This window comes from Diospyros lotus, chromosome 12 (genome assembly GCF_014633365.1).
Source record: "Diospyros lotus cultivar Yz01 chromosome 12, ASM1463336v1, whole genome shotgun sequence".
Taxonomy (NCBI): domain Eukaryota; kingdom Viridiplantae; phylum Streptophyta; class Magnoliopsida; order Ericales; family Ebenaceae; genus Diospyros; species Diospyros lotus.
The window spans coordinates 37,656,404-37,683,848 of record NC_068349.1 but is presented as its reverse complement, the minus strand read 5'-3'; the positions used below and the strand labels follow the sequence as shown (position 1 = coordinate 37,683,848).

The following is a 27,445-nucleotide window of genomic DNA, read 5'->3' as shown; positions in this document are numbered from 1 at the left end:
CCGGATGGGTAAATTAATTTAAATTATATTACATAGTCAATTTTCATGAAAATATGGTTATGCTACCAATGTGTGTTATGTCTAATACAGGGCCAGCTGCGGGTGCTACGTTATCAAATACGTCGAGGACATACTAAGGCATAATGAGGATCACTGGCAGATGCACCCGACTGTGGATGTCCGTACCCTCCGGAGACAGATTGGAATATTTTTGTATAGACATAGTACGATAGTACGGTAGTATACTTGTAGATTAATAGATTAGAAAATTCTTCGTTTTGTGTTTTTATTTTCATCTAGTTTAAATGTTGTATATATTTTTGTATAGGTATAGCAAATAGCAAATTATGTATTGTTCACTTGATGAAATGTGGTTTGTGGTGTTGTTGAGGGTAAGGGATAAGTGGTTGTGGTGGCAGTATGTTGTTGGGAAGAGAGACTGAGTCTCTAATGTTGTGATGTTGTCATGTTATTCCATTGTTGGACATAGAGACTGAGTCTCTAATGCAGGTAGGATGACCAAGAAACAGGGGAGACTCTGTCGAAATTTTTAAATCACACTTGTGGGGTAATTTGAAGATCATTACATCATATTGGTCAAATGTTAGTACTTAGAACAATTCATCATGTATTTGTTGTGCATTCTACCTTCAACTAACCCAAACAACGTAACAAGAGATCATTTTAGTGTTAGTGGAAACCATAGATTGAGAGGAAAAAAAAAACTTGAAAATGACAAAAGAAATTTTGAAGTTGTTCCTCACACAAAGTGAAAAATAATGACGTTGTTGTGATATATACATTATGGCTTACTCAAATAACATTAAAAGACATCATTTTAGTGTTAACGGAACATACTAATTTGAAGAAAAATCAAGAAAAATTAAAAAATTTCATTTTCGGGCTTGGTGGGCCACAAAGCCCGATGGCCGGGTTTCGTGGCTCACAAAGCCCGATTTTTTTTTCGATTGAATTTTTTTTTTTTTTTTTTGTAGTTTCCCACTATTTGCCTCAAATAATAATGATTGTTAAGACAATACACTCTAATTTTTGAGCAAGTTTATTATCATAGCATTATTATCTTGATTTGTCCAATTATTAGTACCAATTGTGATCATGTGTTGGTTGGGTTGATGGTAGATGGACATCAAGTGAAAAATAATGACGTTGTTGTGATATATACATTATGGCTTACTCAAATAACATTAAAAGACATCATTTTAGTGTTAATGGAACATACTAATTTGAAGAAAAATCAAGAAAAATTAAAAAATTTCATTTTCGGGCTTGGTGGGCCACAAAGCCCGATGGCCGGGTTTCGTGGGCCACAAAGCCCGATGGCCGGGTTTCGTGGCCCACAAAGCCCGATTGCCGGGTTTCGTGGCCCACAAAGCCCGATTTGTTTTTCGATTGAATTTTTTTTTTTTTTTTTTTGGTAGTTTCCCACTATTTGCCTCAAATAATAATGATTGTTAAGACAATACACTCTAATTTTTGAGCAAGTTTATTATCATAGCATTATTATCTTGATTTGTCCAATTATTAGTACCAATTGTGATCATGTGTTGGTTGGGTTGATGGTAGATGGACATCAAGTGAAAAATAATGACGTTGTTGTGATATATACATTATGGCTTACTCAAATAACATTAAAAGACATCATTTTAGTGTTAATGGAACATACTAATTTGAAGAAAAATCAAGAAAAATTAAAAAATTTCATTTTCGGGCTTGGTGGGCCACAAAGCCCGATGGCCGGGTTTCGTGGGCCACAAAGCCCGATTGCCGGGTTTCGTGGCCCACAAAGCCCGATGGCCGGGTTTCGTGGCCCACAAAGCCCGATTTGTTTTTCGATTGAATTTTTTTTTTGTAGTTTCCCACTATTTGCCTCAAATAATAATGATTGTTAAGACAATACACTCTAATTTTTGAGCAAGTTTATTATCATAGCATTATTATCTTGATTTGTCCAATTATTAGTACCAATTGTGATCATGTGTTGGTTGTGTTGATGGTAGATGGACATCCTCACACAAAGTGAAAAATAATGACCTTGTTGTGATATATACATTCTGGTTTACCCAAATAACATTAAAAGACATCATTTTAGTACTAATGGAACATACTAATTTGAAGAAAAATCAAGAAAAATTAAAAAATTTCATTTTCGGGCTTGGTGGGCCACAAAGCCCGATGGCCGGGTTTCGTGGGCCACAAAGCCCGATGGCCGGGTTTCGTGGCCCACAAAACCCGATGGCCGGGTTTCGTGGCCCACAAAGCCCGATTTTTTTTTCGATTGAATTTTTTTTTTTTTTTTTTTGTAGTTTCCCACTATTTGCCTCAAATAATAATGATTGTTAAGACAATACACTCTAATTTTTGAGCAAGTTTATTATCATAGCATTATTATCTTGATTTGTCCAATTATTAGTACCAATTGTGATCATGTGTTGGTTGGGTTGATGGTAGATGGACATCAAGTGAAAAATAATGACGTTGTTGTGATATATACATTATGGCTTACTCAAATAACATTAAAAGACATCATTTTAGTGTTAATGGAACATACTAATTTGAAGAAAAATCAAGAAAAATTAAAAAATTTCATTTTCGGGCTTGGTGGGCCACAAAGCCCGATGGCCGGGTTTCGTGGGCCACAAAGCCCGATTGCCGGGTTTCGTGGCCCACAAAGCCCGATGGCCGGGTTTCGTGGCCCACAAAGCCCGATTTTTTTTTCGATTGAATTTTTTTTTTTGTAGTTTCCCACTATTTGCCTCAAATAATAATGATTGTTAAGACAATACACTCTAATTTTTGAGCAAGTTTATTATCATAGCATTATTATCTTGATTTGTCCAATTATTAGTACCAATTGTGATCATGTGTTGGTTGTGTTGATGGTAGATGGACATCCTCACACAAAGTGAAAAATAATGACCTTGTTGTGATATATACATTCTGGTTTACCCAAATAACATTAAAAGACATCATTTTAGTGCTAATGGAACATACTAATTTGAAGAAAAATCAAGAAAAATTAAAAAATTTCATTTTCGGGCTTGGTGGGCCACAAAGCCCGATGGCCGGGTTTCGTGGGCCACAAAGCCCGATGGCCGGGTTTCGTGGCCTACAAAACCCGATGGCCGGGTTTCGTGGCCCACAAAGCCCGATTTTTTTTTCGATTGAATTTTTTTTTTTTTTTTTTTTTGTAGTTTCCCACTATTTGCCTCAAATAATAATGATTGTTAAGACAATACACTCTAATTTTTGAGCAAGTTTATTATCATAGCATTATTATATTGATTTGTCCAACTATTAGTACCAATTGTGATCATGTGTTGGTTGGGTTGATGGTAGATGGACATCAAGTGAAAAATAATGACGTTGTTGTGATATATACATTATGGCTTACTCAAATAACATTAAAAGACATCATTTTAGTGTTAATGGAACATACTAATTTGAAGAAAAATCAAGAAAAATTAAAAAATTTCATTTTCGGGCTTGGTGGGCCACAAAGCCCGATGGCCGGGTTTCGTGGGCCACAAAGCCCGATTGCCGGGTTTCGTGGCCCACAAAGCCCGATGGCCGGGTTTCGTGGCCCACAAAGCCCGATTTTTTTTTCGATTGAATTTTTTTTTTTGTAGTTTCCCACTATTTGCCTCAAATAATAATGATTGTTAAGACAATACACTCTAATTTTTGAGCAAGTTTATTATCATAGCATTATTATCTTGATTTGTCCAATTATTAGTACCAATTGTGATCATGTGTTGGTTGTGTTGATGGTAGATGGACATCCTCACACAAAGTGAAAAATAATGACCTTGTTGTGATATATACATTCTGGTTTACCCAAATAACATTAAAAGACATCATTTTAGTGCTAATGGAACATACTAATTTGAAGAAAAATCAAGAAAAATTAAAAAATTTCATTTTCGGGCTTGGTGGGCCACAAAGCCCGATGGCCGGGTTTCGTGGCCTACAAAACCCGATGGCCGGGTTTCGTGGCCCACAAAGCCCGATTTTTTTTTCGATTGAATTTTTTTTTTTTGTAGTTTCCCACTATTTGCCTCAAATAATAATGATTGTTAAGACAATACACTCTAATTTTTGAGCAAGTTTATTATCATAGCATTATTATATTGATTTGTCCAACTATTAGTACCAATTGTGATCATGTGTTGGTTGGGTTGATGGTAGATGGACATCAAGTGAAAAATAATGACGTTGTTGTGATATATACATTATGGCTTACTCAAATAACATTAAAAGACATCATTTTAGTGTTAATGGAACATACTAATTTGAAGAAAAATCAAGAAAAATTAAAAAATTTCATTTTCGGGCTTGGTGGGCCACAAAGCCCGATGGCCGGGTTTCGTGGCCCACAAAGCCCGATTTTTTTTTCGATTGAATTTTTTTTTTTTTTTTTTTGTAGTTTCCCGCTATTTGCCTCAAATAATAATGATTGTTAAGACAATACACTCTAATTTTTGAGCAAGTTTATTATCATAGCATTATTATCTTGATTTGTCCAATTATTAGTACCAATTGTGATCATGTGTTGGTTGGGTTGATGGTAGATGGACATCAAGTGAAAAATAATGACGTTGTTGTGATATATACATTATGGCTTACTCAAATAACATTAAAAGACATCATTTTAGTGTTAATGGAACATACTAATTTGAAGAAAAATCAAGAAAAATTAAAAACTTTCATTTTCGGGCTTGGTGGGCCACAAAGCCCGATGGCCGGGTTTCGTGGGCCACAAAGCCCGATTGCCGGGTTTCGTGGCCCACAAAGCCCGATGGCCGGGTTTCGTGGCCCACAAAGCCCGATTTTTTTTTCGATTGAATTTTTTTTTTTTTTTTTTTTGTAGTTTCCCACTATTTGCCTCAAATAATAATGATTGTTAAGACAATACACTCTAATTTTTGAGCAAGTTTATTATCATAGCATTATTATCTTGATTTGTCCAATTATTAGTACCAATTGTGATCATGTGTTGGTTGTGTTGATGGTAGATGGACATCCTCACACAAAGTGAAAAATAATGACCTTGTTGTGATATATATACATTCTGGTTTACCCAAATAACATTAAAAGACATCATTTTAGTGCTAATGGAACATACTAATTTGAAGAAAAATCAAGAAAAATTAAAAAATTTCATTTTCGGGCTTGGTGGGCCACAAAGCCCGATGGCCGGGTTTCGTGGGCCACAAAGCCCGATGGCCGGGTTTCGTGGCCCACAAAACCCGATGGCCGGGTTTCGTGGCCCACAAAGCCCGATTTTTTTTTCGATTGAATTTTTTTTTTTTTTTTTTTGTAGTTTCCCACTATTTGCCTCAAATAATAATGATTGTTAAGACAATACACTCTAATTTTTGAGCAAGTTTATTATCATAGCATTATTATCTTGATTTGTCCAATTATTAGTACCAATTGTGATCATGTGTTGGTTGGGTTGATGGTAGATGGACATCAAGTGAAAAATAATGACGTTGTTGTGATATATACATTATGGCTTACTCAAATAACATTAAAAGACATCATTTTAGTGTTAATGGAACATACTAATTTGAAGAAAAATCAAGAAAAATTAAAAAATTTCATTTTCGGGCTTGGTGGGCCACAAAGCCCGATGGCCGGGTTTCGTGGGCCACAAAGCCCGATTGCCGGGTTTCATGGCCCACAAAGCCCGATGGCCGGGTTTCGTGGCCCACAAAGCCCGATTTGTTTTTCGATTGAATTTTTTTTTTTTTTTGTAGTTTCCCACTATTTGCCTCAAATAATAATGATTGTTAAGACAATACACTCTAATTTTTGAGCAAGTTTATTATCATAGCATTATTATCTTGATTTGTCCAATTATTAGTACCAATTGTGATCATGTGTTGGTTGTGTTGATGGTAGATGGACATCCTCACACAAAGTGAAAAATAATGACCTTGTTGTGATATATACATTCTGGTTTACCCAAATAACATTAAAAGACATCATTTTAGTGCTAATGGAACATACTAATTTGAAGAAAAATCAAGAAAAATTAAAAAATTTCATTTTCGGGCTTGGTGGGCCACAAAGCCCATTGGCCGGGTTTCGTGGGCCACAAAGCCCGATGGCCGGGTTTCGTGGGCCACAAAACCCGATGGCCGGGTTTCGTGGCCCACAAAGCCCGATTTTTTTTTCGATTGAATTTTTTTTTTTTTTTTTTTTTTTGTAGTTTCCCACTATTTGCCTCAAATAATAATGATTGTTAAGACAATACACTCTAATTTTTGAGCAAGTTTATTATCATAGCATTATTATCTTGATTTGTCCAATTATTAGTACCAATTGTGATCATGTGTTGGTTGGGTTGATGGTAGATGGACATCAAGTGAAAAATAATGACGTTGTTGTGATATATACATTATGGCTTACTCAAATAACATTAAAAGACATCATTTTAGTGTTAATGGAACATACTAATTTGAAGAAAAATCAAGAAAAATTAAAAAATTTCATTTTCGGGCTTGGTGGGCCACAAAGCCCGATGGCCGGGTTTCGTGGGCCACAAAGCCCGATGGCCGGGTTTCGTGGCCCACAAAACCCGATGGCCGGGTTTCGTGGCCCACAAAGCCCGATTTTTTTTTCGATTGAATTTTTTTTTTTTGTAGTTTCCCACTATTTGCCTCAAATAATAATGATTGTTAAGACAATACACTCTAATTTTTGAGCAAGTTTATTATCATAGCATTATTATCTTGATTTGTCCAATTATTAGTACCAATTGTGATCATGTGTTGGTTGGGTTGATGGTAGATCGACATCAAGTGAAAAATAATGACGTTGTTGTGATATATACATTATGGCTTACTCAAATAACATTAAAAGACATCATTTTAGTGTTAATGGAACATACTAATTTGAAGAAAAATCAAGAAAAATTAAAAAATTTCATTTTCGGGCTTGGTGGGCCACAAAACCCGATGGCCGGGTTTCGTGGGCCACAAAGTCCGATTGCTGGGTTTCGTGGCCCACAAAGCCCGATGGCCGGGTTTCGTGGCCCACAAAGCCCGATTTGTTTTTCGATTGAATTTTTTTTTTTTTTTTTGTAGTTTCCCACTATTTGCCTCAAATAATAATGATTGTTAAGACAATACACTCTAATTTTTGAGCAAGTTTATTATCATAGCATTATTATCTTGATTTGTCCAATTATTAGTACCAATTGTGATCATGTGTTGGTTGTGTTGATGGTAGATGGACATCCTCACACAAAGTGAAAAATAATGACCTTGTTGTGATATATACATTCTGGTTTACCCAAATAACATTAAAAGACATCATTTTAGTGCTAATGGAACATACTAATTTGAAGAAAAATCAAGAAAAATTAAAAAATTTCATTTTCGGGCTTGGTGGGCCACAAAGCCCGATGGCCGGGTTTCGTGGGCCACAAAGCCCGATGGCCGGGTTTCGTGGCCTACAAAGCCCGATTTTTTTTTCAATTGAATTTTTTTTTTTTTTTGTAGTTTCCCACTATTTGCCTCAAATAATAATGATTGTTAAGACAATACACTCTAATTTTTGAGCAAGTTTATTATCATAGCATTATTATCTTGATTTGTCCAATTATTAGTACCAATTGTGATCATGTGTTGGTTGTGTTGATGGTAGATGGACATCCTCACACAAAGTGAAAAATAATGACGTTGTTGTGATATATACATTATGGTTTACCCAAATAACATTAAAAGACATCATTTTAGTGCTAATGGAACATACTAATTTGAAGAAAAATCAAGAAAAATTAAAAAACTTCATTTTCGGGCTTGGTGGGCCACAAAGCCCGATGGCCGGGTTTCGTGGGCCACAAAACCCGATGGCCGGGTTTCGTAGGCCACAAAGCCCGATGGACGGGTTTTGTGGCCAACAAAACCCGATGGACGATTTTTTTTTTTTAAATTGAATTTTTTTTGAAGATGGTCCCAGTAGTAGTCTCAAATAATAGTGATTGTTAAGAAATGACACTCTAATTTTTTAGTATTATCATTGCATCATCTTGGTCCAATGTTGTTAGTAATTCATATATCAAAAAAATTTAGCAAAGTGTCCCTTGTTTCTAGGCCATTGAAACTGCATTATATACTCAGTTCTCTACTCAACAATATACTACAACACAAGCTGTTAATCATTAATTATGAGTTTAGATGAAGGAAACTGAAAGATTACGAATATGAATAAATCCCAATTTCAAATATTAATGTAAAAAATAATATTCATTACTGAACTCCCAACAAAAAGAGATTTGATTGATTTTGTCATCCTTTTTGTATCGTGCCAGTGATTTTTAAGCATTGCTGAAACACAAAAGATATATGGTCAGAAAAAATTCCATTAACACTTTGCGAGTAAAAAACATGTTTTTTTTTTTTCACAAACGATCTAACAACTATTGATAATATATGTGATAACATTTGTGATAACATTATATCATACCTGAATGAGTTAATGCCTATTGATTGTTTTCTTCATTGATAATATTATCATCACCTGGAATTGACAATTGTATAGGGCACCGACGACGAGTGTGTCCAGTCTCTTTGCAAATGCTGCATTTTCGGCTTGCCCTTGCAGAGGCCCTAGCAGCGCCCCTGGATTCTGGAGTAGTGGCTGTGCTCGACTCTCCAATGGAGGAAGTCCATTCATTAGGGCAACCAAGACTATTGTGTCCTAGTTCACCGCATTTTCCACATTTTTTTCTTCGACGAGCTTCCCCCATGGAAGGAATTCGACCATTTCTCGGTCTACCCGGTTGTCTTCTTTGCACAGGTGGGAGTATAACCATCTGTCTGACGTACGCTGGAAGAATCCAAGCAGTCTTGTTAGGGAGAGGATTGATGGGAAGTGCATATGCACGTCTGACCCAATCTGCGGTGTAATATGAATGGCAAAGCATATGGTAGTGCACCCTCATGAAACTGTCGCATAAGGCAAAGAAACACATAGTGTTAACATATCACACTAAATTACGAACATAAGACGCAAATAAAAGTCAAACCATGATACCTGCTAACAGCAATTGCATGAAGACATGGCATTTGATCAATGTCCCACTTGCGACAACTACATGTACTCGCAACAATGTCAACTATCCCATCGCCTTCCTTTGCATGTTGCACGAGGTATTTGTTCCCTTGTATTACAGGAACTACACGACATCCTCGGTCTAATGTTTTGGCATGCGCCAAATTGACATGTGCCACTGCAGCGGAGGTCACAATGGTTTCGAGTCTGGCAGCTGCAGCACGCCTATCACTAAACCATTTCTGAAGCATATGTCTCAAAAATTCATGTGCACTTGTTATAGGCAACCGACGTGCTTTCATCATGCATTTATTGAGAGACTCGGCAATGTTGGTGGTCATCATGGAATATCTTCTTCTTGGACAATATGCTCGTGACCACTTTTCCGGTCTTGCTTCCATCAATGTCAGATGAGTCTGAGGATGCATCGATTGTATTTCTGCCAAGTATGTATCACACTCTATTGTGGTGTAGCTGTATGCTGCAAGGTAGAATGCAGTCATCACATCTTTTCGTTGTCTACAACGTTTCTTCAAGTTTTGCTTAAGGTGGAAGAAACAAAAGACATGTGGGACAGAAGGGAAGACACGACTCATCGCATTTGCAATGCTTTGGTGACGATCAGAAACAATGACTAAATCTTCTCGCACTCCGATAGCCTCTCTCAATTTTGTCAAAAACCATATCCATGATCTGTCAGACTCACCATCTCCAAATCCAAAAGCGATGAGATAAATCATTTCCTCCCCATCTTTGCAAGTGGCAACGAATATCACCCCTTTGTGTTCACCTTTCAAATGTGTGGCATCAACGGCAACAACCAGTCTTATGTAAGACTGGAAACCATGAAGGCAAGCTCCGAGTGCAAAAAATGAATATAAAAAACAATTATTTTCATCTGTCTCTATTGCCGTGATGCTGCCAGGATTTGTTTCTTTTAACATGTGAAAATATGAGGGTAGTTGCTGATATGATTCATTAGCATTACCATAAGTAAGTATCTTTGCATGTTGTAAAGACCTCCAAGCTTTAGTATACATAATCTGCACACCATGTTGCTCCAACAACTCCCCCATTAGCATTTTAGGTGTATATTCACTACTCGTCACTCTTTCAGAGAACAAACTTCCGATGACAATAGCCTTCACACTTCGAAAATGTGAATCGTAGACATCCGGAGTACACGTGTGACTCGGCATAAATTTCACCACATGCCAAAACGAACAACCAGGTCTGCATCTTGCACGAAGCATAAATTTGCAGTTCACATCCTTGCAACCAGCCTCAAATCGAATTGTGCACGAACGTCTGACTCGATAGTCCATCTTCACATCAACACAATATTGTCCAAATGCCAAAATTAGTTCCTGTTTACTTCTAAAGAGTGCACCCATGTGTAAAAGATCACCCTGGTATGGAATTGACACTTCGGGTCTTGTTTCCTCAATTGCATAATTTTCTACACCAGGAACAATCCAGTTTCTTTGTAAATGGTTGTCCTCAAATTGTGAACCTGAAAATCTTACTTCTGGGTACTCCGGACTCACTCCTCTTTCATCACCACCACTATCACTATTATCACCATCGCTATCGTCACTATTATCATCAGTTTCATTATCACAATCATCATTCGTGTCTGGAGCGTCATCTGACAAACCATCCATACCATATATACCAAAATCATCATTTTGTAGTGGACTATGTGCAGATGTAAATGGAACGGCACCTGAATCTTGATTACCACCACTACGTAGGTTACAAACTCCAATATCTTTACAAATCATATCAACATACATCACTTTATATTTTCTGTCATCGCACATAATAAACCTGACACCGTAGTCGTCCTTGATAGGGAACTTGGTAGCTGGAAGTTCACTTGAGTGTTCCGTTACAAAATGAATGGTGATGTCGTATCTTGTTTTATCAATTCCTGTCACCGTGTACACAATCTCAACCAATTGAGTAAAAGTCGTATTTTTGTAGATTCCCGCACACATCCTATTACCCCCAATATACTTATTATCATTCCATTCCCCGTTCCACACGATAACCAACTGCACTAAATCCATTGCTGTAAGATTGAAAGGAGGAAAAAATTAGTCTCACCATTACCATGGATGTAACGGATCCACACACACCCAAATCGGGTTAATTTCCTCATTAAACCAAGTCATAACTATAAGTAAGTAAGTTTATTTGCTTTTTGAGATTTGTATTTTATTTTCTTTTTCTAAAGAGTTGATTTGTACAATTAAACATGATTTTTGACTTATAAACCAACAACCAAGTCATGATAATTTTTCATATGTAGTTTAAGAAAAATATTTAAAAATTTTATGAAAAATATTGGAGGATTTTAATATAACACATTTAGGCACAAATGCTTAAGAAGTGAAATTTTGTTAAATAATATGATAAAATTAAATATATTATATTAAATTATATTATTTTACACTCATATATAATATTAAATTATTTAACAAAATATTCATATTATTTTAAAAATAATATATATAATCGTGCTTGTGGGCTACAAAAATCATAATCGGGCTTAGTGGGGTAACAAAGCCCTATCGGGCTTAGTTTGGGAACAAAGCCCTATCGGGTTTTGTTCCCCCACTAAGACCCATCGGGCTTTGTTCCCCCACTAAGCCCGATCAACTGTTATCGCCCACAAAACTCGTTAACGATGTGCAGTTTTGATTTTTTTTTTTTTCACCCAAATTAGTGCAAATTTGGAATGATATGTATCAAAATATGTCTTGCCAACAACTACAATCATTCTACACAACCTTAATAAGCAATGTGAACACAAAAATTATTTTAAAAAAATTAAATAAATTGTAAATCGAATAAATACCTTGAGATTGGGTTTGGAGAGAAATAAACTTGTTGAATGGGACTTCAGTGAGGTCGCTGTAATTGATAAAGAAGATTGAATGACCCAACAAGCAAAAAGATTGAATGTATGAAGAATGACTAAGTTTGGATAGTTTGACAATGAAAAGATAGAGAGTAACGTGAATTTTGGAAGAAGAGAGAGAAGAAAGGTTATATAAAAGAGATAGGGGTATTTTGGTAAATGAGACTAATAACAGTAGGGTTTTCTATTTTAAAATTTCATTAAGGGTATTTTTGGTATCTTACATAAAAGTGGCTATAGAGTGTAATTAGTTTGTTTGAATAGTTAAAAACGTTTATTTTCTATGAAAAGTACAAAAACGATTTTATACATTTGACTTTGGTCAAATGTGAATTCAGCCCTTTAAGTATAATGGCAAATTTAAAGGCGTGCAAAACTATGTTACTAAAAAAAATAAATTAATTAATTAATTAAAATTTAGCGACGGAATCTATCATGTCGTTAAAAAATAAAAAATAAATAAATAAATAAATTAAAATTTAGCGACAGACAAATCTCAGTCGTTAAAAAAAAAAAATTAATTAATTAAAATTTGACGACGGGGACAATCTCGTAGTTAAAAAATAAAAAAAAATTAAAAATTTAAATAAAATAATTCAAATTTAGCGACAGGCTCAACCCATCCCTAAAAAATAAAAAAATAAATAAAAAAATTAAAATTTAGCTATGGGACCAATCCTGTTGCTAAAAAATAAAAAATAAATCAATAAAATAAATAAAGTTTGGTGACGGGCAAAACCCTGCCGCTAAAAAAAAAATTAATTAATTAATTAAAATTTAGCGATGGGCAAAGCTCCGTCGCTAAAAAATAAAAAATTAAAAAACTTAAATAAAATAATTCAAATTTAGCGATAGGCTCAACCCGTCGCTAAAAAATAAAAAAAATTAAATAAAAAAATAAAATTTAACGACGGGGCCAATCCTGTCGCTAAAAAATAAAAAATAAAAAAATAAAATTTAGCCATGGGCCCAACGCTAAAAAAAATTAATTAATTAATTAAAATTTAGTGATGGGACAACCCCGTCGCTACAAAATAAAAAAAATAAAAAAATTAAATTTAGCGACGGACAAAGCTCCGTCGCTAAGAAATTAAAAAAATAAATTAATAAATTAAAATTTAGCTACGGGGCCAATCCCATCACTAAAAAATTAAAAAAAAATTAAAAAACTTAAATAAAATAATTCAAATTTTACGACGGGCTCAACTCATAGCTAAAAAATAAAAAATAAATAACTAAAATAAATAAAATTTAGCAACGAACAAAACCTAGTCACTAAAAAAAAAATTAATTAATTAAAATTTAGCGACGGGCTCAACCCCATCGCTAAAAATATAAAATAATAAAAAAATAAATTAAAAAAATTAAAATTTAGCAACGGGTCAACCCTATTGCTAAAAAATAAAAAATAAATTAATTAAATTAAATCAAAAATTTTAAATTTAGTGACGAGTGGTCCCGTCGCTAAGAACTAAAAATAAAGAAATAAAAAAATTAAAATATAGCAATGGGGTCACCCGTCGCTAAAAAATATAAAAAATTAAGTGAAAATTAAAAATTTAATTACAAATTTTACATTTAAACATATCATAATAATTTTTACTAACACTAATATTAGTAAAAATTAAATGAATAATTTTTAAATATATTTATAATTAAAATTAAAATAAAAACACAATTTTTCACTGCTAATATAATAATTAATAAATTTTTATTTGAATTAATAATTAAATAAAATTAAAATTAATATTCATTTCCCTTTACTAACATTAATATTAAAATTAATATTATTAAATAAGTTTAAAAAATTTTGATGTATAAATATAATTATAAAATATTTGGAAGAGAATACTATAAATATATTTTATGTATAACAATAAACAAAAAGGCTTTTAGATCGGCTGGCTCGCGCGCGAAACTTGGTTATGAGAGGTTGGGAGTTCAAATCTGATAGAAATCTTGAGAAAAATAGTTGGGGGAGTTAATATCCCAGCGTTGCCACGTGGCGAGCAGAGGCGTAGCTATGTGGTGCACATAAGGGAGAGGTTGCGGGGCTTGGCGCGTTGAATTTTGAAATTTGAGGTTGAATTTAGCGACGGGGTCAGCCTTGTCGCTAAAAAATAAAAATAAAAAATTAAATTTAGCAACGGGCTCACACCTGTAACTAAAAAATAAAATTAAATAAAAAATTTAAATTTAGCAACAGGCTAAACCCTATCGCTAAATAATAAAAAAAAATTAAAATTTAGCAACGGGATCAACCTCGTCGCTAAAAAATAAAAAATAATAAATAAAATAATTTAAATTTAGTGACGGGTCAATCCCGTTGCTAATTCCTTCGCTAATCAGCGACGAGTACAACTCTCGTTGCTAATTCTGTCACTAAAAAATGCCCGTCGCTAATCTCGTTTCTAAATTTTAGCGACGCCCTTTTTAGTGACGGAAAGGTACCCATCACTCTATTTGTCACTAAAAAATTTAGCGACGAAATTTTTCATCGCTAAAACGCTGATTTTTTGTAGTGTGAGTCATATGTAAATAATATAAAATGTAAAAATATTATGAAAAAGGTCAAATATAACATATAAAATTAAATATATATAAATGTAAACTACATTTGAAATTTTTTTAAATTGAAATATATGTTAAATGTATAATAATTTACTATTGGTTCTAGACTAGTTGTTTTCTTCTATTGTTGCAATTTCGATTATGTCAATTGTAATTATAATTCATTTAATAATCTTATGAATCGATTAAATAAAAAAACTATATGATATGGCATAAAAGGGTATGATAGCTACTTTTTTTTTTTCTGTATAATAGGATTATAATTAGTTACTCATTGGATGTATTCGAATCATTTCCAATGAAGTAATTTATATAGATTACTAATTTTTCTTTAATTTCATAGAGTTTCTCAATTATTCATATTATTCTGTATTTCAAAAAGATATGCAAAAACGACGCCAAGTGCTAGTATTATCATAGTATAGCATATATATTAATAAATCAGTCACCAACTAATTTTAAAGTGACATATATTCTTCTAGTATAGCATTTTAATTAATCATAAGAGTCGTTTGTAAATTAAAACTTAACATAAATATTTTTTTTTCTTTCCCCTTTGTGGTACTTAAAATGGAAACATGGATTAATCAAACATTGTCACTATATATATTCATTAAATAAACATTTGATTACCCCTAGGGCGTAGATCAACTGGTAAAGGAAGAATGTGTTGGGGTGTTACTCTTTGGGCCCTCAAGTGTCGTCTTCGAGCCCTAACTAAGAAATAGTTCAACAGGTAAGGAGCAACCATAAAAAATGAAAAATGCTTACCGTCCTTATATTTGTGGTTCTGCTAGGGGTCAAAATCTACCTGCTGGATTCCCTAATTTACCTCTCCTGCTGAAATCGTGAGATTGAACAACGTGGGCATTCGTGATGGTGCGTTAATAAAAAAAATAAAAAAATAAAAAATAATTAATTAAATAAAACTAACATTTATTCATTTAATAAACATTATAAGACTAACATTTATTTATTCAATAAACATTTGATTAATTAAACATTGTCACCTTATATATTCATTCAATAAACATTTGATAAATCAAACATTGTCACTTTATATATTCATTACTTAATTATTGGTCAAACATCAAGAGCAAAATTCATCTTTCTCCTTATATAACAAAGCATTAAAGTTTAAGGAAAACTAACGCTGCCGTGTTTTTTCATTTGTATGATCTACATTTTATTTCTCTTAGGAATATTAAAGTGTGATACCATATGTTTTCAAGTTATGGATTTGTGGTGTAATTAGCTCATTCTGGATTTAAAAAAAAAAAATAAAACTCAGAGCAAGTGTGCAAACAATAGTCATGATAGTAGAGGCCGTCAATGACCTCTTAATTTTATTAGCGATATCAATTTTCTTATCATTTATGTCGTAATTTAGATATTAGCACAAAATTAGATTCCTAATCCTAAAAGTAACATCTATCAAAATGACTAGCATAACTCTAATTCAAAAAGTAAAATAGTTTATTATTTAACTATTATAAAGTATATTGATTAATTTAATTCAAGACTAAATATTTATTTGATTAATTTTTAAGTAGTATGGCTAATTTAACTCTCAAACTTTAAATATAATAAATTATTTGATATATTTTTTTTAATTTATTTACACCACCATTAAGAATTATTTGACATTTAATTATTTATATTTTATTCATTTATTGGACAACTGATGTTGATGGTATCACTATATCCTTTCTATTGAGATCCTTGAGATTTTTTTCAGTTAAAAAATATAAATGGTAAATAGATACAAACGTGAAAATGACTTAAAAGCAAGATTTGATATCTAGAAAAAGAAAATAGCTACATAGATAATAGTAAAAAATTGCAATGTTATCTTATATTTAATATATTGGTTTAAAAACATAATTTTAAACATGAATTCATGAATATAACATAAAGTATTTTCTAAATGATAAATCAAATTTGATTTCGAAAGTTTTTAAAAGTTGTCATCACACCCCTACTAATTGTTGTTTGCCTTGTATGAGAGGATATGGCACACAAAACATCATATGGTTAAGCTATGCGACATCGCCAATTCAAAAAGGGTGATAATGAGGAGCATATGCCTACACCTCATCTTTAGCTTATTCATTACTTTACATATTGAACCTTTCCCCATCATTTAATTTTGTAGAGGGGCATTCATCTCCATACAATATGAGATTTGATTCTCCTAACCCATAGACACCCCACCCTAGCAATGATGGGCCTTCTTTGTCATTGCCACATGAAGTCGGGAGTTCATCCACGCCCACCGCTACCCCTACACCTGGGAGTTCATCCATGCCCATTACTACTCTTGAAAAATGTCCCATGATATGTACGTCTGTTGAGTTTCTCATAAGTATTCCTTATTTACTAATCATTTTAAATTTCAGCATAGAAAGTTTTATTTTAGCATATGAGTTCACAAACTAATGTGTACTTCAACAGATTTGATAACATTTTGTGCACATGGGATATTTCATAAATAATACAAAACAAATTTGAGCAACCATACTCGAGTTGGAAAAAAAACAGACTCTACTATCAAAGATTTGTGATTTGACAAGTTTAAGGTAAAATAGTTATTGTGTCTTTTTCTCTTCAACATTAGAGTGTATTAAAATGCATTAATTGTCCCAGACCCTACTTGCTTCAAAACATTAAGAATATTTTCCTTGATAAGGCTTTTTTAGATTTTGTTATATTAAATAGATATTTCCAAGAACATAAATATTTGGGAATGGTGTGTTCATTCAAATATATAATGGCGTTTGTTTTTTATATAAGTTTAGAAATTGATCAATCAAAAAATTAATGAAACATAATTATATTTAATTGGAATAATAAGCTGAGATTGATAGCTTTAAAATAATAAACCACATAGTTGTCATTCAAATTTATTAACTGTACTTCCCATTAAAATTACAGAAGAAATGGTCTTGGGAGAGTCAACTAGAAAATCAAATAAGGATAAACTTTGAGAAGACGACGTCAGATCATATGACTGACATCTTGTTTTGTGTAAGGAGAGATTTAACAAAGAAGCCAAGTTGAATGTGTCTTACAGTATTTGAAGCATTATAGGAGTATTGGAATATTCCACAATTTAAGGACAAGTCAGAAAATGCAAAGAGGAATAAAGCCTCAGGTGTTGGAGGTAGTATGCATACGTGTGGCTCTATTCCTATTTTCAAGAATAGAAAGAGATTGGTAATATTTTTTATTTTTTATTAATTTTATTTTACTTAAATACTTTTTTAAAATAAGTATGGTTCCATGAACATTTTTTTCTTCTTATTGTAGTCTAGGCAATTTGGTTGCCTACCCACACAGACTGAGTTATTCATCGCTAAAAAAAAAAAAAAAAAAAATTTGGGATTCATGGATAGGAGATCCGAGGATACTTATGTAAGTATAGAGCAATTGTGTTTTATTATATCTTATTATGCTTAACTTGCATTTTGATAATACAACTTATTCCATATCTATTATGATTGCAGGTTGACTTCCAGACGCAACAATAAAATGCATTATCCCAGGAATCGGTAGTTGGCCCATCGGAGGGTAGTGATGCTAGCCAGCCCTTGCAACTAGCTATTGATGAGACATCATTATGGTTGGAGGCTGTAAGGGAAGAAGAAAGGTCACGTGTATGGAATGGGATCAGAGGCACCTTTCATCCCTGGTTCCTACCATGCACCGTCACCATCGCCGCCGCCGCCGTCATCGTTGTTCTCATTTGTAACCCAGATTCGACAAGTTGTTAAAGAAGCTATAGAACCCTTGGACCATCGCTTGTCATCTCTGAAAGGTAAATTGCAAGACAGTTCATCGTCACCGCCCTCGAATCCTTCAGATCATTAGAAAGATTCATCATTGGACATTCGGATCATTAGGAAGATTCGTCATTGAACAATGTGTATTATTATTAATACTGCATGGATTCATTGCAATGAATTTACATTTATGCATTATTTTTTTATTCAGTTTGTATATTGTGTCTATCAGGTTTAATTTTAAAATTTTGAAAGAAACTAATTTTATTTTTTAATTAAATTTAAATTTGAGACAGATTTTAAATCCGTCTCTAAATTCGTGTCTCTAAATCCATCTCAAATTCGAGACAGAAAAAATCCATCTTTAATTAGAGACAAAAAAAATTCATCTCAAATTAAAGACGAAAAAATCTATCTCTAAATTTCTCTCAAAATTCGTCTCAAATTAAAGATATAAAATATCTATCTCTAAATCTCTCTCGAAATTCGTCTCTAAATCCTTCTCAAATTAGAGATAAAAAAATTCATCTCTAAATCCCTCTTGTAATCTGTCTCAAATTAGATATGAAAAATATTCGTCTCTAAATCTCTCTCAAAATTCGTTTCTAAATCTATCTCAAAATCCGTTTCAAATTATAGACAAAAAAAATCTATCTCAAAATTCGTCTTTAAATCCGTCTCAAATTAGAGAAAAAAAAAAATCTATCTTAAATCCGTCTCAAAATTAGTGACGACCGTTTTTCTGACTGCCCAAAATCCATCTCAAACCTAAAATTTGTCTCAAAATTCTTCTCAAATGACCTGTTTTCTTGTAGTGTATTTAAATGAAATAATAGAAGAACGAGGAGAGTTTTTACTTCCTTGCCATTGTTGCAATTCTTCTCTCAGCCAACTTCTTGTTCTTTCACCAAGTCCTTTCTTTTGAATACCCTTAACCTAGCTCCTCTTTGTTCCATTGTTATTGTTGTTATCGTAACACAAACACCAATCTAACAATGAGACTGTTTGGATTTGATTGTCTTGATTAGAACCTATTTCCATCTTGAATCACCTACAGGAGACTTGGCTGGCATATAGGTCTCCTTGTAGGTTTCATCATCTACTTGGAGCATGGACTGAATAAATTCCTCATATTTTTGGGGGATAAATTGGTCATTTGACTTGCTGTTTAGGGTAGTTGCGGAGACTACCCGGTGGAGCTGCTGAGAGAAACAGTTGCTATCACAGGAGGAATTCCAACCTCTACATAGGAATTAGAACTCTCCATAAGGTATATTGCTAAACACCCTATGGAATGATTATTGCATATGGTCATATGATACCGGGTCTTGCAAAGTGGTCTTGAACTCATTCTCGCTGCGTTCTTATTATGTTTTTGAAAAAGTTTTGAAAATGGTAAAAACCTTTGCATTGATACACTAAGAGTTGACGTTCCTTTTCAAACCTAAGAAGGGTGAATTGGTTGTTTAAAAACTTTAGTTTACTTTTGAAATTTTTCTACCTTAAAAGATTAGTTGATATATACGCTTGAAAAATTCAAGGCAAATAAATCAAGAAAATTAATGACACAAATAATTTTTGAGTCTTTCAGCCAAATGGCCTAATTCACTATCTTAGATCGTCACTAAAGATTTTAAAGATTTCACAAGTAGGTCATCTAATCCTCAAGACTAAGAATTACAATCTTCTACTATCAATACAGGCCCTCTACCACACTTGTTAGAAAAATACAACAATATTACAATAAAAGAGGATCTGAGAGATGAATCTCTTAGTTACAAATGTTCTCAAAAAATTATACAAGACTTAAAGCAACAAATACAGTGAAAGAGCAAAGCCTTAAGAGAAAAAAATTAAAGACAAATTTGAGCACTTGAAAGTAGTTGAACAATTGAATGCTTGCAATAAATTCTCTTAATCACTTAATTGCTCCACTAGATCTATATTTATAGAGCTTGACAAGCCATTTGAAAATTTTAGCCATTGGTGGTAGTTGGGAGCATTTAATGAACTTCTAGAACTAGCTGTTGAAAAGTCTGCTAGAAAAATGGTCGACTGATTTGCATGCAGTAATTGTTAACCACACTTGGTCGAGAGATAATATTTTATCGGTCGACAGCCTATGAAGGCTAGTCGATAGCAAAGACAAAAACGGTTGATAGTTCCTTAGAATCTGTAGACAGCTTGTCCTTTACTTTTTAAAAGAATTTGCTCTATTTTCTCTAACACTTTAAAACTTATTTTGTCAAAACAAATTCAAGAGAATCTTATGATATGAAATCTTGATTTTTCAAGTGCCCTCGAGATGTTTGACATAGGATTGACAAAATTTGAAATTGATTTTCATTTTGATAACAAATCATCTTATAAAATGATTTAGGGCATAAATATAACAAGAAAAAAAATATTTTCCATCATTAAAACCAAACCATAAGAGCAAAATAACAAAAATTTCACAAAAAATAAAAAAGAGATATTAAATTATGACAAAAATTTAAATTTAGTGGCAGTTGTGATAAAAATTAAAAATACTAATTAATTTATTCCAAAATACAAAATTTAAAAACTAACAATATAATTTACCCTTTTAAAATATTGCATTATTTCATAATTAAAATGTTTAAAATACGACATGCTTTTTATAAAAATATTAAATTTAAATGTCTAAATAATATTTTTGTTTTTATATACGAGGTGTTGTTTTATGACGAGATCGACCTCTAATGCTCTAGTTAGAAAAGGTTATTAGTTAATGAAAATTTATGAATTAGACAGACGAGAGTGAAGAAAAAAATTAGTAAATTTTGGGTTTAAGTTTTAGTAAATTTCGTAAAAGTATTTTAATATAAATTATGAGTCCACATCGTCTTGTTGACAAAGTCTCGTAACACCAAAGATGGTGTTTGGTTATATAATAGAATAGAAAACTATTGACTATATATTAACAAAAATTATCCATTAAAATGATTTGCAATTATAACTAACATTTTTATGTTATCATGATAATGTTTACGTGGTACCCTACCTTCTCGAGAGAGTTCTCTCGGAAAGATTTCCTCCGGGGGGGCAGCTCTCTCCGAGAGAAATCACCTTCAAAAGAAGAAAGTTCTCTCGAAGAGATCTCTCTCGGAGAGGAGAATTCTTTCTCAGGGAGATCCTTTCAAGGATCAGAGCTCACTTAGAGAGATGCTTTCCGAGAGGCAAATCACTCAGCTATAGCCATACTTCTATAAAAGTTGAAGCACAACACAATCGAAGGGATTCGAACATCTACTAACCTATTCCTATTCTGTAGAATTTCTCTTTCCAAAGTCCTTACATTCTTTTCCGTGGCCATTTCTCTCCCCGTCGGTTAACTTGAGCCTCAAAGGGTCTTTGTAGGAGATTCTTCCCTCAAGCGTTTTAATCTTCATCTCAAGTGACAGTCTTTCTGGAAGATGAGCCTAAGTCAGCCTCGTTCTTCTTGAGAGAGCATCTGTTCTCTCCGAGGTCGACTGTTCTCTCCACATGGACCCTTTCTTCGAGAAGCCCTTTTCTCCGAGAGAGCTTAATTATCTGGTGGTTATTCCTTCGGTCATTGACATCAAGTACGGCATCAGACGACGGTTTCCCCACTCTAAACAAATTTTATTGTCGTAGATTTTAGGCTACAACAATTGACATCGTTTGTGGGAAACTGACAAAAGGCCAAAATGACCAGAAATACTAGATCGCCGCATCCAATGCGAAGAAGTACTCATTCCCGAACGGCAGCTATGGGGGAACCCAACATAGTGCCGCCACCACAATCGGTACTTTTCAAGCACCCTCAGGATCATGAAGTTCCCTTTGAGCGCTTACCCCAGTTTGAAGACAATCAAATTATTGGACTGGGGGGGGGGGGGCAATCAGATTGCCCGTTGATGTGCCTAAAATGCAATGGGAAGTGCACCAGTCGATCAAGTAATAAAGTGAATGAATAAAGTATCGTTCCCACGGGGATTGCCGAAACAAGTACCGAAATGAAGCAATCATATTCTTTATCTAGAAAAATCAAATTAGAGATAATATCAACTAGCTACAAAATAAAGTAAGAAGAATACAACATATAAAAAATAACAAAATAAAGAGAAATCAGACAGGTTAAAATAGAGATATAAGATAGCTAAGGAATTCGATTCACCTACAAGAATGTTGTAATCCTTACCAAATAAGTTAATTAGATGGATTTTACTTACATGTGACGGTAGAATTTCATAACTTATTTATTATCCTTTGATCTAGGTATAACAAAACTATCGCTAATAACTAATTCTACACTTGGTCCTTGTAAAATCAATTAATCAACGACGCATTAAGTTTTGTGAAATTCACTAACTCAAATTACTAATTCAAGCAAATTCAAGTTACCGCAAAGATGAATATTTATACTTGGTCCATTTCAATATCCAATATAAGTTATGTGATATGCAAAGCTTAACATAGAATTACTTGGTTTGTATCATTTATGTTCATAAAATCATTTAACAGGTGATCAGGCTGTCAAAGTAGTAATAGCCATATCACATAATCATATGAAATATGTAACGCCTCATTTTTCGAGCGCGTTATAACTTAGGACAATTATAGGATAATTTTTCTTTCAATATTACTAAAACTATTGCTAAACCATATCATTTCTCATATCCATCCCAAAATTTCCATACATCTATCTCGAAAAAGAATTATCATAAACATCAAATGCGGAATCCAGGATCGAACCTAACATTTTAACATTTATCATAATTCAATTCTTACATTCTCATTAACCATAAATAAGGTTATACATCATCATTAACTATAAATGAGACTATACATCATCATTCCTCAAAATGTTCAGAATTCAAAGTAGCAAAACTTAAATACATGGGCTACATAACATACATTCAACTCATCATACAATTCATCATGTACTTTGCTAGGTGTCATTTTATGCCTCATTCATCCTCGTTTCTGCTACAATCTCCATCTGGAACGTTTGAATATTCCAAGGGCAAAACTCAAGTTAGATGCTCATATATGTATGCAATGCACATAACATCATAACTCTCATGTTTGGGTTGACTGCATCTTAAAATTACTTGCAATTTTTACAGTCTCCATGCCAGATCGGGATATATGGGTGCACCATTGGCAAAGCAGCGGTGCCAGTACCTAATCCAAAACCCATGCAATGTATGACCATGGATCTCATCTTGGTCATATGCATATTTCATAAATCAAAAACATGTAAATGCAATCTACATGACATACTCACATCAAGGTATGACAACATGATAAGATCATTTACATAAAATTGAATTTTGGGGTCGAACAACTTGCAAACCAAGTATTTTCATAAAACTAAATCCAGTAGGAAGTACCACTTACCTTTAGCATGAAGTTTGAAAAAATATCAAAAAATGCACATTACCTCGATTTGCGCACCCGACCTCGTTTTGCGTGCCAACCCTCAAAAGTTGCACCAATCACTTTATCTCGAGCACAACAATCCTATAAATCATATTTAATTACTAAATATCTCAAAACATTAATTTCCTCATTTTCTATGCATTTTCTTCCATTTTCCCTTCTAAAAATCCAAATAAATACCTTCAAGACTTTTTTCTCCAATATTTTTCAACAACAATTTATTAAAGTCTAAGAACATCAAAGAAAAATTACTGGACTTACCTCAAACCCTCGTTTGCACATAAAACAAGGCTGGTCGGTGCAAAATCAAGACATCGAAAAGACCAAATCCAAAACTTTTTGTACAAACTTGAGGACACATTTTTCTAGATTTTTTCCTTATTTTTCTAGCCATCCACACGCCCGTACGCACCCCATCGCTAGGGCGAGTTGCCATGAGTAAAGACCAGCGCGTGTGGCCCATGCGTCGGTCGTCTTCTCCGGCAACGACTAGCCAACGATGCTGGTTCTCTCCACCACTTGGTTCTCCTCTTCCACTCGATCAACATGGCATGCTTGGATGCTCCAAAGGATGGTCGAAAGGCCTTCGATTTGCAGGCCAAAGGCTCAGCCTGACCGCCCGCCTTCGAACACCCTTCAAACCCTTACCAAAATGCTTCAAACTTTCTAGAATTCATCATCTCCTCATGGGCAACAAAAGCCCCTTAATCTTAACTCTCAATTTGTTCGAAAACGGCCTCGATTTGGAGTTTCAATTTGCTCCAGAATCGGCCACCATGGACGCCTATTTATAGGAAAATTCGAGTTATGAAATGCCTTTGGCCGCTCAATACAACCTCTTAAGTGCCTCAACCTCCCCTAGATCGACCTTGAACGAGCCTTATCCGAGCAAAATAGCAAGTTGCAAGCCGTGACAAATTGACCAACTTTCTGGTCGGCTTTTCTTCAAATCTCGGCCACCACGGTGGCTATTGTCGGCCCAACCTTTACACAAAAGCTTCCTCGACCAACCCTCGTGCAAACCCTATGGTCCAAAAGGCTGAAATCGACGCCGGTGACCTGCTGGTCGGTTTCCCATTGCAAGCACTTTTGCTTAATTGCAATCCAAGTTTTGGGTTTCACATTTTGGCCCATTTTCACTTAGCCCCTGAATCTTTCATAATAGCTTTCAAGACCCTCAAGTCCTAAAGCATCCATTTGACCTATGAAGATTTCAAAAAAATATCGCTTCGACCTCCCTCTAACAATTTCAAAAAACTGCACTTAGGTCTGAATCTTCGTTTTGGCCGTAAACCCTTTCGTTTCTTCCTGAAACCACTGAAGGGTTGTTCCTTATGAAAAATCGAAACCCCCTCAAGCTTTCGTTAGCTTCTCGGAAGTCCCCTATAACATTTCGATTTTTAGCTTGAATTGCAGCTGCATTTTAGCTGTACCAAAAATCGTTTTTGATCCAATTTCTTCCGATTCCATAAATCATGTCTCAAAATACTCGTCAAAGCCGTATCATTTTCCTTAGATATCTCAGCTCCAGGACACTCCCTGCAGACGATTCGGTACTTATGATTGCTATCAAGCCAATTTTTCGATATTATAAACTTACTTAAATTACGTGGTAACCTCGTGAACATATGAGTTCTTACAAAATAAATATCAATCAAATTAACCGACAATAGTATCAATCACAACATTATCTTGTGGCTATCTCGTTACCTTAGCTAACAAGAAATTCAACCAACCATAATAATAGAAATCATCATAATTAAATTTCAAAAAAACATAATTAAAATTCAAGAATTAATTCTAAAATAAAAAAATTAACAATTAAAAGAATTCATTCAAAATTCTTCTCCCAAAATAATGATCTCCATGGCTTCCTTCTCTACGTCAGCTGTACCAGACTTCTCAAATTTCTCTCTGTTCTACCGCCTCCAGTTTACTCCAAATTCTGCCTCCTTCGTTCCCGTGCGTCGCCCAGCTTCCAAAATCCCCTGCTGTGCGCCTTCCCAATTTCATCACATTATTATATATATATATATATATATAAATGCATGTGCAACTCCACCCTAACCCACACATTCACGCCACTTTCATTCATAAATTAATGGCTAAAGTCATATATACGCTCCTCACCTTTTCTCATTTAACCACTTAGCTCCTTCAACTTGAGGAGGGACCTATTAGGTCCCTCAACTTTTAATTAAGACCCTCTTAAACACTCTAACTTCTAATTTAAGACCCATCAGCCCCCTCACAGTCCAGTCAACTCACGCGTGAAATAAACTCCTACTGTTTGCGCGTGAAGTAAAAACTGATAGTTTAAATTTAATTTAAACTATTACTAATTGCTCTCTTTGCTGTGATTTTCTTATAGTTCAAATTTTGTTTAAATTCTGACTATTTGCTTGGTTTGCTGTAATTTTCTTGCTACTCATTATAATTTTATACTTCTTATTTTTTATTTATTATTTTCTTACAATTTACTATAATTTAATTTTTTTAAATGCCAATATTTAAAAAATATAAGTGTTATATCCTTTAAAGTCAGGTGCAAAATCAATCCCCTGTTATATTATAAACATGAAGATCAACTTATTCATATTAGATTATATAATAAAAAAAAATTAATACCCTATTACATTAATTCATAATCAAATATTCATTCATCCTGTGATAAAGCCAAGATTGGAAGTACCAGAATTGAAAGTAAAATTAAAGCAAATTAATCCATTCATAATCAAAAATCAATCCCCTGTTGCATTAAACAAATATTTGCATTAAAACAAAATTAATTTTGTTGCTTCAGTACCAAGATTGGAAGTAAAATTGAAGCAAATTAAACAAATATTTACATTAAAACAAAATTAATTTTGCTATTGAGCTCCAGTTTGTTGCCGTCATCTTCACAATTTGTTAACCTTTTTGCTGTTGAAGTTGATTGGTTGTTATTGCATTCTTTCCTTTCCATTTCAGCCCAGGTGGTTTAAAGCCAAGATCCCCTGTGACAATTGCTAAACTCTTTATCTTCCTTGGGTCATGTATGAGTCTGGGGGTGGTATTTAATGACTGTAACAAACAAGTACAAAATTCAATAAAATAGAAGAATTACAAAAATTTGCAAATAATAATGTATTTGACATATGTAAATAATATACCTGATATGTCATGACCCCAGTAACTTTGTTGTACAAGACTCCCATTCCGCTCATCACATTTTGTCGCTTGGCTTGCGAAGATACTGTTGGTGCTGCGTACAACCTTTTAGCACCATCAATTCCATGTCCCACCCCAGTTGAACTTGTATTGCATTGATTGACAGTACTCATGTTTCTTGACTGATGTACATAGATATGTAAAATAAAGACAATAAATGATAGATAAATGTAAATAGATTTCAATTAAATTTGTTAATCAAAACTTTACCTCATGATTACTTGAACTTGCTTTGCACCCCTTCTTATTATGGCCAAATTGCTTGCAGTTGGAGCACCTCATTGTTAAACCCGTTTTGGGATATTTACCAATTTTACGTTGGGATTCTTCTCTATCTTTCTTTCTCTTAAGCCTTGGTCTACCTGGTTGTTTTCTAACTTGAGGTGGTTGAATAGTTGGATTTTGTGAATCTGGCCACAATTTAATTCCTCTCACTGGTTCC

General features: G+C 33.7%; 1 protein-coding gene across 1 annotated transcript; it reads right to left on the bottom strand.

The window, feature by feature from the left end:
• Positions 1-8,512: 8,512 nt before the first annotated feature.
• LOC127787662 (uncharacterized) lies at positions 8,513-9,784 on the bottom strand. The gene is made up of 2 exons (XM_052315719.1): positions 9,067-9,784; positions 8,513-8,978 (listed from the first exon to the last, which is right to left on the bottom strand). Exons 1-2 carry the CDS (start codon positions 9,678-9,680, stop codon positions 8,513-8,515), a joined length of 1,080 nt encoding a protein of 359 aa, XP_052171679.1. The 5' UTR covers positions 9,681-9,784.
• Between the last annotated feature and the right edge of the window lie 17,661 nt (positions 9,785-27,445).